Source organism: Mustela nivalis, assembly GCF_964662115.1.
Source record: "Mustela nivalis genome assembly, chromosome: 10".
NCBI classification, from domain to species: Eukaryota; Metazoa; Chordata; class Mammalia; order Carnivora; family Mustelidae; genus Mustela; species Mustela nivalis.
The window spans coordinates 759080-775197 of record NC_139029.1 but is presented as its reverse complement, the minus strand read 5'-3'; the positions used below and the strand labels follow the sequence as shown (position 1 = coordinate 775197).

General features: G+C 60.4%; 1 protein-coding gene across 4 annotated transcripts in view; it reads left to right on the top strand.

Moving 5' to 3' along the window:
• MORN1 (MORN repeat containing 1) overlaps positions 1-16118 on the top strand; it is a 48516-nt gene that overhangs the window by 19499 nt on the left and 12899 nt on the right. For all 4 annotated transcript variants that reach the window (XM_082687884.1, XM_082687883.1, XM_082687885.1 and 1 more), the window contains 2 exons: positions 3841-3964; positions 4370-4539. In XM_082687884.1, the coding sequence (XP_082544010.1) occupies positions 3841-3964; positions 4370-4539 (294 nt within the window). The remainder of the gene's footprint in view (positions 1-3840; positions 3965-4369; positions 4540-16118) is intronic.

The following is a 16118-nucleotide window of genomic DNA, read 5'->3' as shown; positions in this document are numbered from 1 at the left end:
GAAGATCATTGAGGCCTGACGTTTCTTTGTGAGAAGACCTTTTTTTTTTAAAAGATTTTATTTATTTGACAGAGAGATCACAAGTAGGCAGAGAGGCAGGCAGAGAGATAGAGGGAAGCAGGCTCCCCGCTGAGCAGAGAGCCCGATGTGGGGCTGGATCCCAGGACCCTGAGATCATGACCCGAGCCAAAGGCAGAGGCTTAACCCACTGAGCCACCCAGGTGTCCCATGTGGGAAGACTTTTAACTACTAATTCCATTTCTTTAAGTAGCTATAATGTTATTTGGGTTATCTACTTCTTCTTGAGTGAACTTTGGTGTTTGTGTCTTTGAAGGAATATTTGTTCATTTCATGAGTTGATTTATTGTCATAAGCTTCTTCATAATACTCCTTCATCTCCTTTTAATCCACTGATATCACCTCTTTTGTTCCTACTAAGGATTATTGATTTCTTCTTTCTGTTTTGCCTGACTCATCTGGCCACAGGTTATCAGTTTCATTGGTAAACAGTCAACTTTTGGTTTCATTGATTTCTCTATTATTTTCTGTTTTCTATTTCATTAATTCCTATTATGATGTTATTTCCTTGCTTCTTATTTTGGATTTAATTTGCTCTTTTTTTCTTTTCTTTTAGTTTGTTTTTTTTTTTTAAGATTTTATTTGTTTATTTGACAGACAAAGACCACAAGTAGGCAGAGAGGCAGGCAGAGAGAGAGGAGGAAGCAGGCTCCCCATGGAGCAGAGAGCTGGATGTGGGGCTTGATCCCAGGACCCTGGGATTATGACCGGAGCCGAAGGCAGAGGCTTTAACCCACTGAGCCACCCAGGCGCCCCTTCTTTTAGTTTTTAAGATGGAAACCAAGGTAATTGACTTCAGACCTTTCTTTATAACACAAGAGTTTATTGCTATAAATTCCCCCTCAGAACAGCTTTAGCTGTATCCTGAAATTTTTGATAGGTTTTGCATTCATTTTCATTCAATTCAAAATGCTTTCTGATTTCCCTTTTGACTTCCTTTTTGACCCATGAGTTATTTAGAGATATGTTGTTTTGTTTCCAAATTTGGAGACTTTTTTCATAGAATTTGTTCTATTTTGGTAAATGCTGTGTGTGCACTTTAAGAAGTATATGATTTCTGCTTTCGTTGGGTGGAACATTCTATACATATCAGGTGGATTTTATTGATACTGTCCTTCAAGGTCACATGTGCTTGTTGATTTTTTGTTTGCTTGTTCTATCAATTGCTGACAGTGGTATCTTGACATCTCCAATTGTAATTGAGGATTTGCTTATTTCTGATTTCATTTCTATCATTTTTTGCACCATGTATTTTGAAGGTCTGTCCTTAGATGTGTAACATTTAGGATTTTTATGTTATTTAATTAGATGACCCCTTATTGTTGCAATATTTCCTTTTTCATCCCTGGTGTAGTCATTGCTGTGACAACTACTTCCTGTAATAATAATATAGTCGCTTCAGCTTTCTCCTAACTAATAGCATTGTGTATCTTTATCCATACTTCTACTCTCCACCTATGTAAGTCTGTATTTAAAGTGTGCTTTTGGGGACACCTGGGTGGCTCAGTCGTTAAGCCTCTGCCTTTAGCTCAGGTCATGATCCCAGGGCCCTGGGATTGAGCCCTGCATGGGGCTTCCGGCTTGGTGAGGAGGCTGCTTCTCCCTTTTCCCACTCCCCTTGCTTGTGTTCTCTCTCTTGCTATGTCTCTCTCTGTCAAATAATAAATAAAATCTTTAAAAATAAAAATTAAAAAAAAATAAAGTATGCTTTTTATATGCAACATATTGTTGGGTCTTAGTTTTTCATCCATTCTAACCACATCTATCTTTTATTTTTTTTTTTAAGGTTTTATTTATTTATTTGACAGACAGAGAGCACAAGTAGGCAGAGAGGCAGGCAGAGAGAGAGGGGGGAGCAGACTCCCCGCTGAGCAGGGAGCCTGTCGGGACTCAATCCCCAGACCCTGAGACCATGACCTGAGCCGAAGGCAGAGGCTTAACCCACTGAGCCACCCAGGCGCCCCAATAAATAAATAAATCTTTTAAAAATGGAGGATTTTTCAGCCTTTATTTCCTCAAATTGTTTCTCTATCACCGTTCTTCCTCCTCTCGTCCGGGGCCTCATTACCCACGTTGTTAGGGAGCTTGGACTCGCCTCACTGTCCGTGGATTCTCTTTCCCTCCCCCTTCCTCCCTCCTTTCACTTTACCTTTGTTTTTCTTCCTCTTTTTTCCTTTTTTCTCTTGGTGTTTTATGTTGGTGGTTTCTATAGCTATGTTTTCAAGTTCGTGAATTTTTTTCTGCAATATCTCATCTGTCATTGATCACATACCGTGTACTTTTTTATCTCATAGTTTTTGTTTCTAGAAGTTCAACTTTATTTTTATATCTTTTCATCTCTACTTCCGTCTTGAACACGTGGAGTACGGGTCCAGTAAAAACTTTGGACAAAGGTCCTTCCTGCTGATCCTCACATCTGGGTGTGTTCTGAGCCGATTTCAGTTGCCTGCAGTCCCTCCTCACTACAGAACGTATTTTGCTGCATTCTTCGCCTGCTAATCTTCGATTGGTGCCAGACACGGAGGATTTTACCTCCGGTGGCTGGGTATTTTTGTGTTCCCATAACTCTTCTTGGACTTTGTTCTGGAGCACAGTTGGCTTATTTGGAAACAGTTTGATCCTTTCAGGTTTTGCCTTTGCGACGTGTGAGGTGTGGAGGAGAGCTCCGACTGAGACCCACGATCCCCACTGTTGAAGCTGGACCTTCTGAGAGCCCTGCCTCGTATGCTGTGGCGTCCATTCTCCCAGTGTGGCCAGCAGGAGTGCGCGCCACTCCCAGGGCCGTGCAAGCCCAGGTCCCTCCCGCCCTCCCCTGTGGCTCTTAGCCCGGCCTCTGGGCATGTCCTCGCACTCGTGCACAGATATGTGCTCCACTGTGTCCCCGGAGGTCCTCTGCCTCCAGGACCCCAGGACCCCTGCTGTGTGCTTCTCCTCCTGGCCTCCCAGCCCCGTTGGCTCACTGAGGAGTTTCTTGGGCTCACTCAGTCCCTCTCCCTGCACCCGGTCCCCCTTCTCTCAAGGCAGTGGCCCGGACAGTCGGGGAGTCCACACCATTTGTTCCGCATCTCTCAGGGGCCACTGTCCTTGCCTGAGGTCCAGGATCTTGAAAAGCCATCGCACCATCATTGTATTTTCTCTGCCTTTTTGGGGTGCTTCAAGTGGGGCATGAATTGGTTCCGGGTACTCTGTGGTGACCAGAAGTGGAAGTCAATCAAATCCCGGGGGGTGTGGCTCTCTACTCTCCTTCCAAGCCGAGTGCTCGCACTGTCAGCCCTGCCACGTCTCCTCTTCCACAGGGGCTGGGCGGTGGGCCTGCACTGACCCTGCTCGGTGGGTGCTGTCGGCTGTCCTTCTGCACCGGACCCAGAGCCCACACGGCCGGGCCCTGTGCTGGGTGCCTCGGGCGTGCGGACAAGGGGCCCAGAGGCGGGAAGTAACAGGCTGCAATGTCTCGCCAACGGCAGGACCGTGGTAGAGATGGGCCTCAGGTGTCTGCTCCCAGCCTGGGCCGCCCCCATGGCCCCGAGGATAACCAACAAGGAGAGGCCCCCCGAAAGCGCAGTGAGGTGCCCTGAGGCTCAGGCCCTCAGCGAGGGCAGGAGAAGTCGGGGCAGGGAGCTTGAGCTGAACGTAGCTGCGGCCTGGGCCAGCGTCGCTGCTACGCGCCCCTCACAGGCGTCCAGGCCAGGACAGGGAGGGAGAGACCTGGGTTCTTGTGGCCATTCTGTCCCTTTGGCACAGCCTGCTTTTCCCCCTCCCCAGGTGAGGACGGCCGGGTTTTGAAGATCTCAGCCGGCGTCCGGTACGTGCAGCTCCCCGCCTACTCGCAGGTCAGCTTCTTCAACGTGGACAAGGACAACCGAGGGACACCCATCCAGACCCCATTGTGAGTATGGGCGACCCGGACGTCACCCACGGGGCGTGGGGGAAGAGGAGTGGCCCGGACCTGCTCCTCCCAGGCCCGTCTCCACACTGCTCCCACACCAGCCAGGACCCCAAGGGCACTGGGCACACAGGAGTGACCCGCGGACATGCTCTGCTCGGTCTAGGGAACAGGAAGCAGTGGGGGCCAGGCAAGGGGCCGGCAGCGAGGGCTGGGACCAGGCGAGGCACCACGTGGTCCCGGGACTAGACCTCCCCGCCCTTCCTTCCCGCCATCTTAGTCTCAGGGTGGTTGCCTCCGCCCCTCCTCCTCCCCGGGAGGGCCCCCAGGCCACCGTGCCCCCCACAGCCCGCTGGCACCCTCAGCTTAGCATCCAGCAAAGCCCGGTCCCTCCCGTTCCCTCCACAGCGGGTTTGACTGCGTGGCCTATCCTCTGTGGAGCCCCAAGTCTGGGGGCCAAGAGCCCAGAGCTGCGCTGGAAAGTACCAGAGACCCGCGGCTCCCCACCGGAGGCCTGGAGCTGGCGCTGGCCTCAGACACGGCTCGCGGCCAGAGGGCCATCCCTAGCGGCCCTGCCGGTGAGTGCCGTTCGCCAGCTGGTTGGCGGGAGTGGGCCTGAGTGCTTAGGGGCGTGTGGAGTGACAGCGGGTGCGCTGGAACCTGGGCGGGAGGAAATTAAAGCCTTGAGAAGCCAGGCATGGGGACCCTGGAGGAGACAGACGGTGCCAGGAAGATGGGGCCGGGCCTGAGCAGGTGTCCCTCTGCAGGGCCAGTCCCCAGCGCTGTGGGCTGAAGGGCAGGCTGGGAGCTCCCTGTCCTGGCCATCCAGGCCCCTCGGGCGCAGTCCCAGTGCCACGGTAGCATTGGGAACCAGCAGTCCCAGGGGCCACCACAGGGGCCGTCCCGCAGTCCCCACGGGCACACCTGGTCATCGCCATCAGTGTAAAGTGAGGCCGTTTCACTCGCGCCCGGAGCTGGTGAGAGAGGACAGACCCTAGGCGGGCTCAGGGCTGTTTCTGCATCTGTCAGACTGAGGGCTGGGCCCAGAGGCAAACCCACCAAGGCCACTGTCCCCAGGAGGCTGTGGTCAGCCTGGACAGGACCCCGAGTGTAGGAACTGGGCCTTGTGCCCCCTCCGCCCCCCCACCGAGGTCAGCCACCATCTGCAGCCCTAACGGTCCCGAGGGTTTGCCCGGTTTTCTGGCTGCTTCCGCGCCTGCCCAGAGCACACAGCATCTCCGTATGCACTTGGCTCCTGGTGCCTGAAAACCTGCAGCCGTGGAGGGCCTGGCCTGGCTTTTCCGTGGGTTATTCTGAACGACTCCCAGAGAGCAAGGGCCGGAGCTCAGGATATGAATCCAAGTTTCACGTCTGCCGCTCACTGTGCCCGGCCCGTGGGCCTCTCACACGGCCTGATGCAGTCCCACACGGCCTTCATCGTGCGGGGGGCGGGGGCATTGGCGTCACCCACGGCGTCCCAGCCGAGCATGGCCGTGGGGTCCCGCCTGGTCCCCTGTGCCCCCGCCCCCCGCCTCAGGAGCAGCTGCACCAGATCCTCGGGGACCACAGCAAGCTCAGGAAACAGGGCTCCGGGATCCCCAGCAGGCAAATTCACATGCACATTAGCTGTGGGGGCCTTCACGCACTCCTGGGCCCTTTGAAGAGGGGCCCATCCCCGCAGTTAGGACCCCAGCCCTGGACACCGCGTGCGAGTACTCCTGAGTCGCAGAGCAGGACGGGCGGACCTGGTGTGCTGGCACAGGGCCCATGGCTAGACCCAGGCCTGGGCCCTCACCCGGGGGAGCCCCATGCCACAGGGGTGGTGGGTAGCCTTGGGGGGGCCGCGACCTCTAGTCTGCTTCCAGTGCAGTTTACGGAGGCAGCATTACACTGCGGGGCTGAAGAGTTCTCACATTTCCGCATAAAAACACTCGCTGGGCCCCTCGCCTTCCACTGGGAGGGATTTTGGAGCCTCTCATGAGGTCTCCGTGGAAACCAGGCCCAGAAAGGGGGGCCTGCATCTGCTCCTTGACGTTTAGTGCAGGCGGCCCAGGGCCCAGCCCTCTGTACAAGTTTGGGGCGCTCGCTGCTCGGGGAATGGGCCTCACCCCACACTCGGGGGGCTGTGTCGGGCTGCCAGCACGTTCAGAGATGTTTCCAGCTTGGCTAGGATGGGGGTGGGGCGCCGCAGAAGCTGATCTTTCGGGAGACCAGGGGGAGCAGGTCTTTGGTTGTGGGAGGGCCACTCGGGTGGAGCTCTGCGGGCATGCGGTGGCCTGTTGGCAGGTCTGCGGCCAAGCGCCAGGTCCCGGGTCCTCTGCGGGTGCGTCTGGGGCTGATGGCAGACGTGGGGCTGATGCTTCTCTGCCTTTTCTGGCCAAGCTTCTCCGTACAGGCCTCCTCTTCTATCAAGTGACCGGGACAGTGCCAGTCCCATGGCGGCCCTCCTGTCCCCTCACAGGGTGGCGTGCTGGCGACGTGCACACCTGCCCACGGGTCAGGAAGGGTCCCCTGTGCCACTGTGTCTCTTCTGGGGACCAGTCCACCCCCAAACGCTCTGGAGGACACTCGCACTGACAGTGTCTTGTCCCCATAGCTGCCCCAGAGCTCCCCTCACCCCGCCGGTGCCCAGGCCCTCCGGACGTGTTGGCAGCGAGCTCAGGTCTGCTCTGGGTCATGGACACACAGGCCGGCCGGCTGTCCTCGGTGCCTTCTGCAAACGGCAGTGAAGCCATTGCATAGGTCAGCTCTGCCCGGGTAGGTGGTGGGCATCAGCGTAAACGAGAGAAAAGCCCAGGCGATGACGGTGCGAGCAGGGCGAGGCTTGTGCGGTGTGGGGTGTGGGAGGCACTAGCTCAGCAGGGCGTGAGGCCCTCCTGCCGGCGGGACACCAGAAAAGACCTCAGGGGGACGCGGAGCTACTTGGGTGGGAAGTAGGCGAGTCTTGTTATTTATCTATTTATTTTTTAAATGAAGTCGCTTATTCTGTGACTACGTGGGGATAGTAGCAAGTTCTCTTGGTTGTTATCTGGAGAGACAGCAAAATTGCGACCGTCCGCGGCAGCCCCACACGTGTGGGGAGCGTGTGTCAGGGCCTTTCCTTCGCATGAGTGAAGGTCTGTATTCGCCGAGGCAAGCTGTGAACCGCACCGCTCCCCCTTACTCTGGCCTGGCACAGAGCTTTCTTGCGTGGGTCCTGGATCCCACCTCCCTTCCTTCCGCCAGACCTTGACCGAGGACCCCCGAGCCCCACTCAGGCCTGCACCAAGCAGAGGGGCTCCAGCCAAGGGTCACTGCGTCTGCCTACCTAGGTGACAGTGCGCCGGCCTCGGGCTGCGGAGCGCCTGCTGGGGCCGCCGTGGGGGCTGGCCACACACATTGGGAAGTCTCGGGGAGCAGCCACTGGCGACACCCAGCCTGCAGCCAGGACAGTGACGGGCCTCCCAAGTGCAGGGCAGAGACCACAGCCCGGAGGGTTTCAGGCAGAGACTTCGGTCGACACAATGCCTAAAACAGGCCACGGCCAGAACATCTCCCAGGTGACTGTCCCTCTCGAAGCTACTTTCTGTGGCCCCAGAGCAGAAACGTTCTCCCAGCACATAGACTCCAAGGCCGGGGTTTCTCTCTCAGCCCCAGGTCACAGGCGGCATTGGACGCCCTCCCACCGCACAGGCAGACATGAGCCCGGCTCTCGCTGAAGCCTCATCCCACGGGGGCGGCCACGCTCTTGCTGGCCAGGAGCAGCCCCCCTTCCAGGTCCACACTCCGGGCTCACATGGGCACCCGCTTCTGACAGCAGTGGGGGATTCAATTCCACCAGTGTCACTTCTCACATGGGAGCTCCGTGGCGAGGCGACGGCCCCCGGGATCACCAGGGTTCCCTGCTCCCATTTCCTCTTCTTCTCTGTCATCCTTCCTGCACCTCGTGATCACCAGGGTTCCCTGCTCCCATTTCCTCTTCTTCTCTGTCATCCTTCCTGCACCTCGTGGTCCCAGGGGGCTGCACAGGCACCAGCCATCACACCCCTATTCCAGACCCTGGGAACTAGAAGCAGAAGGAGCACAGGCCTGCCCTTCTAACAAATGCCCCTTTGAAGACACCCACCATCACTTACCGCTCATTGGCCAAAACTTGGTTACGTGACCACACCAGGCCACAAGGAGACCAGATTGTCACCCGGAGTTAGGTCTGAAAGCCACAGGAGCAGACCCGCCATTGGCTTGCATCTGAGAGCAAGGCCCTGGGCCTCCCACCACCTCCAGGGTTGGACGAGGCGAGTGACGCCCCCTTCATCTGCTTGTAGGAAGCCCGCCGTGCCCCTCAAGCTCGTCCCCCGTCCCACAACCAGGCTGTAAGGCGGTGATTGGTGGATTTGATAAAACCAGGCCTGGAGGTGAAGAAGTTGAGCCTGTTAGACCAGCGGGAGGTGTCGGAGACAGGGTCCCCCAGCCTCAGGAGCGGCTAAGGGCACGGGGAGCCACGGCCCCATGGCGGGCCGGCCAGTGCCAATAGCCTGTACCCTGCCCTGCTTCTCTGCTCAGGGTTCGCTCACAGTCGAGAAACAGTGCGGGCAGCCCCCTAGCCCTGGACGGGGGTCCCCTTCCCTAACCTAAGGGGTGGGCAAAGGCAGGGCCGGGGTGTGGGTGCTGGCCACCAGATCTGCCCCCCCGAGCAGCCTTCGTGCAGGGCCCGGCATCGCAGGACCCCTGGCGGGTCTCCCCTGCAGCCTTTGCCCCTGAGGGTGATGCTGGGTGCGGGCTGGGAGGTCCCCCAAGCCTCCCGGCCCGGCCCCGCCCGCCGTGGTCCTCCAGCCAAACTAGAAGAGTGCACCAGCTCAATGCTCAAATTTTCGAGGACTTCAGGGTTTCCGTTCTCAGCAGCCAGGAGGGTGGGTGCCCAGGAGAGGGGGGAGGGAAGGGGCTGGAACCTCGCTACAGGGAGGCGCTGCAGCGGGAGCCCAAGCGGAGGGGGCGGCGTCTAACACAAGCAAGTGTCTGTGACTCTACACATTCTTGAGCTCCTGCGCCAACACTAGTGGGGGGCGGGGGACATGGAGCACAGTCCCCGGCCAGCAGAGAGGCGCAGGGGGACCCCGCCTGCCCTGCCCCAGCCCCAGATTTCCCCAGCCTTATTCGCCTGGACTCTCTGGTCGCTGAGACCGTGGAGCTAGACCTGCCGGTGCGCGGCCGTCGCCCACACCCTGCGGCCCACAGGGACCTGCTTCTGGCCCTTTTCTCACCCACCCAACCCACAATTAAGAAAGTAAAGACTCTAAAACCTTGGCTTCCAATTACTTAACTGTAAAATGAAGAGAAAACGCTCTCTCTTTCCAGAGGCCTCGTGTCAGTCGTGCACAGTCGTGAAAGTCCGTGTTTGATTATTTTGTGGGTATGAAATATTTCAGTCGCTGAATTGTTCTAACTTTTGAACAGACGAGTTGCCTTCCGTTGAGAAGAACAGGCGATTTCATGGGCGTGGATGATCACCAGGTTTTCCAAACCCTATTTTGGTGAAATTACAGCGCCCACATTTCGGTAACAAAGCATGCTGATGTTATATTCAAAAAGATTTTTATATTTAGACACTTAACCTTTTGTAATTCCCACCCACAACTTTAAACGTAGCACCCTTTTATGTTAATTGCCGTCAGTGGGGTGTCTGCTCGCCCCCCCCCCCGGCAATTTAGGCCCATTGAGTCCTAACGCAGGTGCTGATGATTGCTGCGGGACATTGTCTGGCGGCGGAACCCAGGGGCCCAGACCATCCGCCAGGGATTGGATTTGGGAACCTAATAAAGCTGTAGCAAGGAGAGAACCTCAGACTGCTTCTCTCTCTCTCTCTCTTCTAAATGCACAAAACCCGCGCAGGGAATGTTTCCAACTGATCTGAGAGGCCCCGTCTTTTCCATTTGTTGAGCAAACGGTTTCGAGTATTCATCAGACGGGAGCTACGAAGACTCCCCCGTCACTCCCCCGTCATCGTAAGATGATTTTGAAAATCAAGGTTGCCTTTGCCACTAACCCGATCTCACCGATAAGAGGGACGGAAAGTGTAGCGGAGAACTGGAAATTTCACCGCCTCTTGAGGTGGTGACACGCTTTAGTATTAATCGTCCGTGGTTAATTATGGCAGCGTAGCTGCACGAGAGATCCGTACTTTTAAAGGGAAATTTGTGCTGTAGTTTTCTTTTTTTTTTAAGATTTTATTTATTCATTTGACAGACAGAGATCACAAGTAGGCAGAGAGGCAGGGAGAGGAGGAGGCAGACTCCCCGCTGAGCAGAGAGCCCGATGCGGGGCTCGATCCCAGGACCCTGAGATCATGACCCGAGCCGAAGGCAGAGGCCTAACCCACTGAGCCACCCGGTGCCCCTGTGCTGTAGGTTTCTTGTTGAGGAATCCCACCACGCAGACGGACCGTCAGGGACAAGGAGGAACAGGTACCCCGGTGCCTCCAAGGCCAATGCAGAGAAGGCCGATGGGACCGTCGCAAAGGTCGGGGGGCGTTTCTGCCTGAAGCGACGGCCCCGAGGGCTGGGCGGCCCGAGACCACATCTCCCCTCCCCACCCCGCACCCAGGCTCCCTGGTTCCCTCCTTCCTGCAGCCCCTGGCCTGGGGCCGGGAGCACCCACAGGACCCCAGGCAGTGGGTCTCTGGGGGGACCCTGGAGAGAAAGGAGGGGGCAGACAGGCCTGGACTTCCGTCAGGCTTTGCCGGAGCGGCGCCCTGTGGGCGTGCCGGGGGGGAGGGTTGCCCCAGGAGCCGGCTAGATCCCTCTCTCCCTGGCTGTGGCCCCAGAGGCCTAGTCCAGGGGGCTCACACCGCGGTAAGGAAACGCTGCTTGGGGCGGGGGGTTGGGGGGCCCCTGCCCCCACGGCCTGGGGGACTTAGGCCGTCGGCTGGACAGGCCCCGGACCACCCAGAGCCACCAGGCCCGGTGGCGATGGAGACTGTGTTTGTGTCCTGATCCACCTCAAGTTTAGCCTCCGACCGTTGAGCCACCGAGTGGGGTGGGGACCAGCCCGCCCAGCCAGCTGCCCTGTGCACCCTCTCACCCTCTTGGGAGCAGCTAACAGGGGCTCCTGGTCCCCCGTGGTCAGAGCCATGCTTGCCCTCACCCCACGTCGTGGAGCCTGTGGCCTGCTTCTCCTCAAGCCCAGAGCTCCCTGCGGCTGTCTGTCCACCATGAGAGGGCACAGTGCTTGGGTCAGGCCCCTGCACTGACCCAGTAGGGGCTTGGGGCTCTCCTGGGGCAGGGTGTGGCCCCTGGGATTCAGGGACCACTTTGGGCAGGAGACTTGAGGAGGGCAAGAGGCCGGGGGGGCCCTGCACCCTGACCTGTCCGGGACTCCCTGGGGGAGGTTCGGGGGAAGGGTCGGCTTGGAGTTGCTGCCATCCTGGCCGTGGTTGGTGCAGCCCAGGCATGCGTGGCGGGCACAGTCAGGGCCTGGGCTGGCAGGGAGCGGCCCAAGCCCAGCTAGAGGAGCAGGTCTGGGTGCGGCTGAGGACCTGCCCCGGGACGGAGAGGACGTGGGCCGGGCGCACGTGGAGGGGAGGCCGCCCACGGCGGAGGGGTCTACCAGCCAGGCTGCGCCAGCGTGAGGGCACCCATAGGTGTGTGTCTGTGCGCGTCTCCCGTGTCCGGAGACCGTGTGCTCACAGCCCTGGTCACGGCCAGCTCCGCAGGGCCCGGCCCCTCACCACACTGGGGGCCGGCCGGCTGCAGGCCCCACAAGGCTTTTCTGGGGATCTGAGATCCAGCTTCCTGCTCCTGCAAAGGCCACTGGCCCCCGGCACTCTCCCTCACCCGCTCGCTCCTAGAGACACAACAGACGCCCCTCACCCTTGCCCAGGAGAACGCAGGCCCAGCCTCAGCCCGCTGCCCACTCCACCCCTCTTGGAAGCCTCTGATTTCTGGACCGGCCCCCGCGGAGGGCCCCGCACCACGGTCCTGACCGCTCCTGCCGCCGCAGGGGGTCCTCACGTCGGGATGCGGCCACTCCCCAGGCCCCTTCTTGGCCCCCGAGGCCTCTGCCCAGGCCCGTCCTGAGAGCCCGCGGGACTGCCGTGCCCGGAGCAGTCCCCGGCCGGTCCTCCCGAGACGGGTGGTGTCCAGGGGCAGAAGGGCTGCAGCGGCCACTGGTGAGAAGGCGCCCAGCCCACCACCTGCCGGCAGAGCCGCAGTGGCAGGCTCCCGGCAGTCCCCTGCCCACAGCATTGGGAGGTCCGCCTCCGCGTCGGATCCCGCGTCCCTGGGCCGTTTCTAGGGACCCCCACTCCCCACCCAGACAGGCTTCGGCTTTCCAGCTGAGCTGCCAGCGCAGGACAAGAAGCAGCTGCGATCGCCTCGGGGGCAGCCCGGCCTCCATCTGGGCCCTCCGTACGAATGGCCTGGCTGGAGGAGCCTTCTGGAGGCGCGGAGTGGGGGACCGTCCGGGACAGGAAGGAGCCCCACGTTCGTGCCGCTGTCCCGGGGGCTTCACGCCATCTCCCCGGCTCTCACTGCCGCTCGCAGTTCCCGCACCGCAGGCTCTGGGAGGGAGTCTCCGAACAGCAGCGTGGCCTCAGGGTAGCACTGGGGGAAAGGGGACGTTTTAGCCCCTTGGCAGGGCACCAGGTGCACAGCCCCGTCCGGAAGGTCGCACGCACGGTGGCGGACGGGACCGCACGAGAGCATTGAGGTTCGAGGTTTTGTTTTCTGAGCGTCCAGAAAGGACTTGGGCCAACGGGAACATGGCTTTGTGTCGAGTTCAGTGAAGGAAGCGGAAGGTTCCTCATCAGGAACAGCACGTGGGCCCTGCCGAGTGCAGCCCGAGGGCCCGGGGATCCTGGTCCACGCTGCCGGCCACGGGGCTGGGGGCTCAGAAGGCTGGCGCGCCTGCCCCTCCCCAGCCAGGCCCGGCCACGAGCTCCCTGCTGGCTTGGTTCTCACAAGGCTCCTTGGGAAACCGTGCAGTTTGAAAGCCTCTGGATAAATCCTCGAACCCAGCCTTGCCCGGGGCCTGCAGTCGGGTACAGCCCTAGGCGCCACGTGGGGCCCGTCTGTGTGTGGGCGGTTCTCCCCCAACCCCAGGGGCAGCCTGTGTGAACGCATGGGGCGGGGGTTGGGGGGGGGCTCCTGGTGGGGGCCGCCCCGTGGTCACATTGAAGACAACATCTGGGGCCCCGTCAGGCCAGCCCCCCCCGGACAAATGGAAGGGTGAGGTGGGCAGGGGCACGCGGCCCAGAAGGAGCCCTTGTCTGGCGACACAGGCCATCCGAGAAGGGGCCCAAGGGTGCCCACCTGGCCCTGCCCGACACTCACGCCGCCTGCTCTCCCTCTGGGTCACGGAGACCCGGACCCGCAAGTCCTCTCCAGGCCGACGGCTCTGCCTGTGGACGTAGCCCGCTCCTCGGCTGAGGGACCTGTCCTGCCCTGAAGACTAGTGGGGTGCGTCTGGTCACCTCCACGTGAGGCGGCTCTCGGCCCCTGAGGGCCGATGACATTTTATTTCTCTGATTCATGTAAATGAAGCAAACATTCCCGCCTACGCCTGGCCCTCCTCCCCGGCCCACGGGGCCGCTCGACGCAAGGGCGCCGCAAGGCTTGCTTACCCCGGCCCCTCCGCCTCTGTCTCCGTGTCCTACAAGGCTGATTAGGGAGTCTAATGGAGTTGGCTGTAAAAAGGTAATTAATCGACGTCTCCTCCCAGAGCGGTCAAGCGCCGGTCTGTCCCCGTGGCGCACCTCCCACTGCGTGTCCCCCACCGCCACCCCCGCCGCGCCCCCCGGAGGCAGCAGTGACCTTTATCTTGCTGATAATTAAAATCGACTTAAAGGCTTTGGAAATAACCCCTGAGAGCTGGCGTCGGCATCTGCGGGCAGGGCCCTGCCTCACGGTTGGCCAGGCTGGGGGCCACCCCCCAGAGTGGCCAGGACCTGGTCCGTGGGCCGCTACAGGCCCGGCAGGACCTTCACCCCAGAACCGTCCCGTCAGGAGCTGGAGGGGGTGGCGAGCACTTGCTTCTCTGGGTGGTTTCCTAGGGGCTGGCGGGGCACGGGGGAGAAGGGCGGGCTCCCAGAGAAGCTGATGCCCCTTGGGCAGCTCTCAGATGGGTGGGGGCTCTGGCTAGGAGCGCGGCTGGGGAGGGGGCGTCCACGCTGGCCTGCGCGGGCGGACGGGTGAGGACGGGGCCACAGCGGGGGGAGGGTTGGGGGATGGACGTGGCCTCCCTGGGGCAGCAGGGGCAGGACTGCCTGGACAGGGCACCTGCCGCAATGCCCCGGGCTCAGGGCGCCGGCAGAGACTGGGGCTCAGCACGTAGATGCTTGGCATGCGGCGGGGCCGTGAGCGAGGACGAGGTGTGGGACTGTCAGGAGTAGCCAGTGCCGGAGCTCCTGCGGCCACAGGGCTTGGTGTGCGCTCAGGATGCAGGGGAGAGTCGTGGGGAGGGTGGAGCAGGCGGGGACCTCGCCTGGCAGCGGGTCCGTATGCCGGGAGCAAGGGCGGGCCCCACAGTGGCGACTGTGGAGGGACCAGGACCGCGGGGATGCCAGTGAGGGGGGGACAGGAGCCTGGATGTCGTCCCCATTTCTGGCGGAGCAAGCAAGAGTGGGGGACAGACCAGTAGGGGTGGGAATTGGGTCTGGGGGACCCAGAGCTCCCCGTCTGGGAGGCAGCACGTGGAGATTCCTGCAAGGAGCTGGGGCAGGGGTCTGACCCCGAGGAGGCCAGAGCAGGCCCCGCGTGGTTCACTCGTGGGCAGTAAGGCGCCCACCCGAAGAGCGTGCGCACGGGACGGTGGCATTGGATGTCCACCCAGGAGGCTGGGGGGGGCGGTCAGCTGTGGCTGCTGGTGCCCAGGACAGGGCAGGCCCAGGAAGTGTGCACTAAGGTTAGGGCAGGGACACCAAGCCAAGACTATGGGAAACCCCATTCTCGACTCCTCGTGTGAAGCTTGGAACTCACGGTCCCGCGCCGGGGCCCACGGCACCCCGCACACATGCAGCTTTAAGTGGATCTCAAATTCCTACGCACCCCAGGGAGCCCTGTTCTCTCTCAGGGGCAGAGCAGGGTCTGCAGGGCCTCACCTGGACCCTCCAGGGGGGTGGGGGGTAGGGGCATACAATGAGACTTCCGGCCAGTCCACAGCACCACCCACCCCACAGGCGCCCTGGGCCACCGTCCACGCACGGGTGGGTGGCGGGGGGGCAGCAGGCCTGGCCCGTCGGGACATCTCGCAGGCAGAGCAGATAGAAGCTGACTGACCCCTTGGGTGTACGGGCCAGGAAGCCACGGTCCAGCTGAGATGCGGAGGCGGAGGAGGCCGGGGGCCGTGTCCAGGAGCAGGGGCCAGCACGCGGGGACCGATCTTGGGCAGGCTGGGATGTGCCCTAAGCACCAGAGTTGCTCATCCCTGGGAAGGTGGCAGCAGGCCTTGATGTCACATGTGAGAAGTGGGGATGATGGGGACAGACAGGTGTGTGAGCCCCGTGTGGTCACTTTGAGCAGAAGGGGCCCTCGTATGCAGGGACCCAGTCTTGCGCAGTCACCCAGATGGGAGTCTGGGCCACAGCGCCGGGGTCCTCACCATCCGGAGGTGATCAGCTCCACCCGAGCCCGCTGGAAGCCGTCCATCGCTCAGAAATAGAACTATGCCACCAGCCCCGCGGCCCCCAGTCACTGCCCAGGACGTAAAGAGCGCGAGGACTGTAAAAGCTAATGGAGAGAAGGTCCTTCGGTAAAGAGTGTCCTTGCGGAAGGACAGATTTTGCTTTTTATGATGCGTCGTAATGATGAAGGCCCCTTTGAGAGAAATAATTCCCTACCTGTGATTCGGAAAGACTTCTGGGGCCTGTGTGCGCAAGCCGGGCTCCAGGGAAAGGGCCTTAATACCCTGCAGCCCCCGGGCCCCGTCCAGTGCGTGGATGAGAGCTGGCCCGCCGTCCACCCAGGGCGCCCCCCAGGCCTCCCTGCAGACTCCGTTAGCAGGAGCCTCCAGCCCGTCTTGCCCACCCCCGCTGTCCCCACGGCCCTACCCAGCCACCGCCCTGAGGTCTGACCACGCCTGCTGGTGGCTTCTCCCTGACAGTGGGTGAGTGCAGGGCAAGGACCTCAGAACAGAGGTCCGTTGGGAGAGCTGGGACCCCAAGCCCCACAGGAGAGCGGATCCTGAC